We start from the raw sequence: 1,698 nt of genomic DNA, 5'->3' as shown, positions 1-1,698 counted from the left end.
TTGTCCAGATTGAGCGTCGGTGCGGCAGGATCAACTCCCCGCCTTTGTTCCTCTTCTGGTTTTTAATGATCGTCTGCAATATTGTGCCTCTGTATACTTATGTCGAAGAACAGGTATGTTTTTTTGTTGGTTTTCTTTGTTTTGTTTTGTTGTTGTTGTTGTTGTTGTTTTTGTTGCTGTTATTGTTGTTGTTTATTGGGGGTGGTTAAAGTGTTTTACAGCGTTCGCAACTGCATAAAGTCATATGATCGCGCAAGGCACATTAAGCTTTTTTTCCAGTTTGGTAGGAATTGTTAATTTCACCAGTGTGGCGGCCGAAGCCTGCTCTTATCGATTTTAGGACAACCAAAGGATCTTTAACGTGCCCAAATTGCAAACGACACTTCCGAGATTTTTCCGCCCTAATCCGAGAAGGCTATGTGTTAGATCTTACCTACCATAAGATCAAGGGCGTGACTGAAAGACAGCAATAAGAAGGAGCCTATTAGTATCAATAGAAAGGCAGCAGAAAGAGTCAGGAATCCAGAACAAAGGGCAAGGAGGGGGGGGGGGGGGTAGAAAGTGGAGACGAAAGTAAACAACAGATCATGGTTAGAGGAAAGCGAGGAAAGGAGGCGAAAGGAGATTTTTTAAAGAGAAGATAATATTCCGTCTTTGTCAGGTTTCGAACCCTGTACCTTATGAGTGAACGGTGAACACAAGAGCTCCCTCTGTTGACTCTTACAGGACTAAGCTTACTCATACATCTGATTAGCAGCAGATCAAAGGCAACGTTTCAGCACATTCCGAGCCGTCATACGCAAATTAGAAACACGAGTTGGCATAATTTATATATAATATGCCAATTATTGTATGCATTTTAAAACTTTAGACAACGAAAACAATAGGCAATAAAGCTAATATGTTTGAATGATAAAGTTATGCCCCAAAACAGGGCTTCCTCATGCGTTGTCGAATAACCAGAATGCGCGTCCTCAATGAGTTAAGAAGTTGCTCTTGGTGATCAGTGGGTCATGGCTGTTGCCGAATTAAAGAACCGAAGCCTCCCACACCCAAACCAGCGTCGTTGGTTCTGGTGTTACGGTTAGGTGCTTCACCCTCGCACGCAGAAGACGTGGATTTTTTTTGTTTTGTTTTGTTTTGTTTTACGGTGCTCGCAACTGCATTAGGTCATATGAGCCCGCGGGACACACCAAATATTTTCAGTTAGTTGAAATTTTTGAATTTTGCCCGGATGGTGGCCGAAGCCTACTCTTATCGATTTCATTTTTTAATCGAGCATCCCCGTCTGTCAGTTGAGACGCTGCATCCCTCTCTGCCAGAGCTCAACTCTGACAAGCAGGACCAAAGCAGCCCGCCTCCAAAGACAAAAGCACCCTCCCCCGAAAAAAAAAACCCATCGTATGTCAAGATGTCCCTCTCTCCAAAACTGTTTCCTGGCAAAAGTCTTCAAGTTACATAATTTGGAAATCAATTCATTTTGATTTGCTCTGAGTCTTTGGCATTGTCCTAAAACTGGTTACTTACAGGTATTGTTGTAATAAGAGTTTTCGGCACTTGCAACTTGCAACACAGTAAGGTCATATAAGTGTCGAGGATCAGAGGTGCTACTATAGACACTAATAGACAGTAACGTACAAAAAAAAAGATATAAGACAGACAGACAGACAGGCAGACACACACACACACACACACACA

The 1,698-nt window shown here is 42.5% G+C and overlaps 1 protein-coding gene across 1 annotated transcript in view; it reads left to right on the top strand.

Annotated features, from left to right (window-relative positions):
* LOC101857930 (canalicular multispecific organic anion transporter 2) overlaps positions 1-1,698 on the top strand; it is a gene marked incomplete at its 3' end in the record, with an annotated part of 23,628 nt that overhangs the window by 21,386 nt on the left and 544 nt on the right. Inside the window, 1 exon segment of the mRNA XM_035973985.1 lies at positions 1-113. Coding sequence (XP_035829878.1) covers positions 1-113 — 113 coding nt within the window.

This window comes from Aplysia californica, unplaced genomic scaffold (assembly GCF_000002075.1).
Source record: "Aplysia californica isolate F4 #8 unplaced genomic scaffold, AplCal3.0 scaffold00040, whole genome shotgun sequence".
NCBI classification, from domain to species: Eukaryota; Metazoa; Mollusca; class Gastropoda; order Aplysiida; family Aplysiidae; genus Aplysia; species Aplysia californica.
This window is presented reverse-complemented; position numbering and strand designations above follow the sequence as displayed.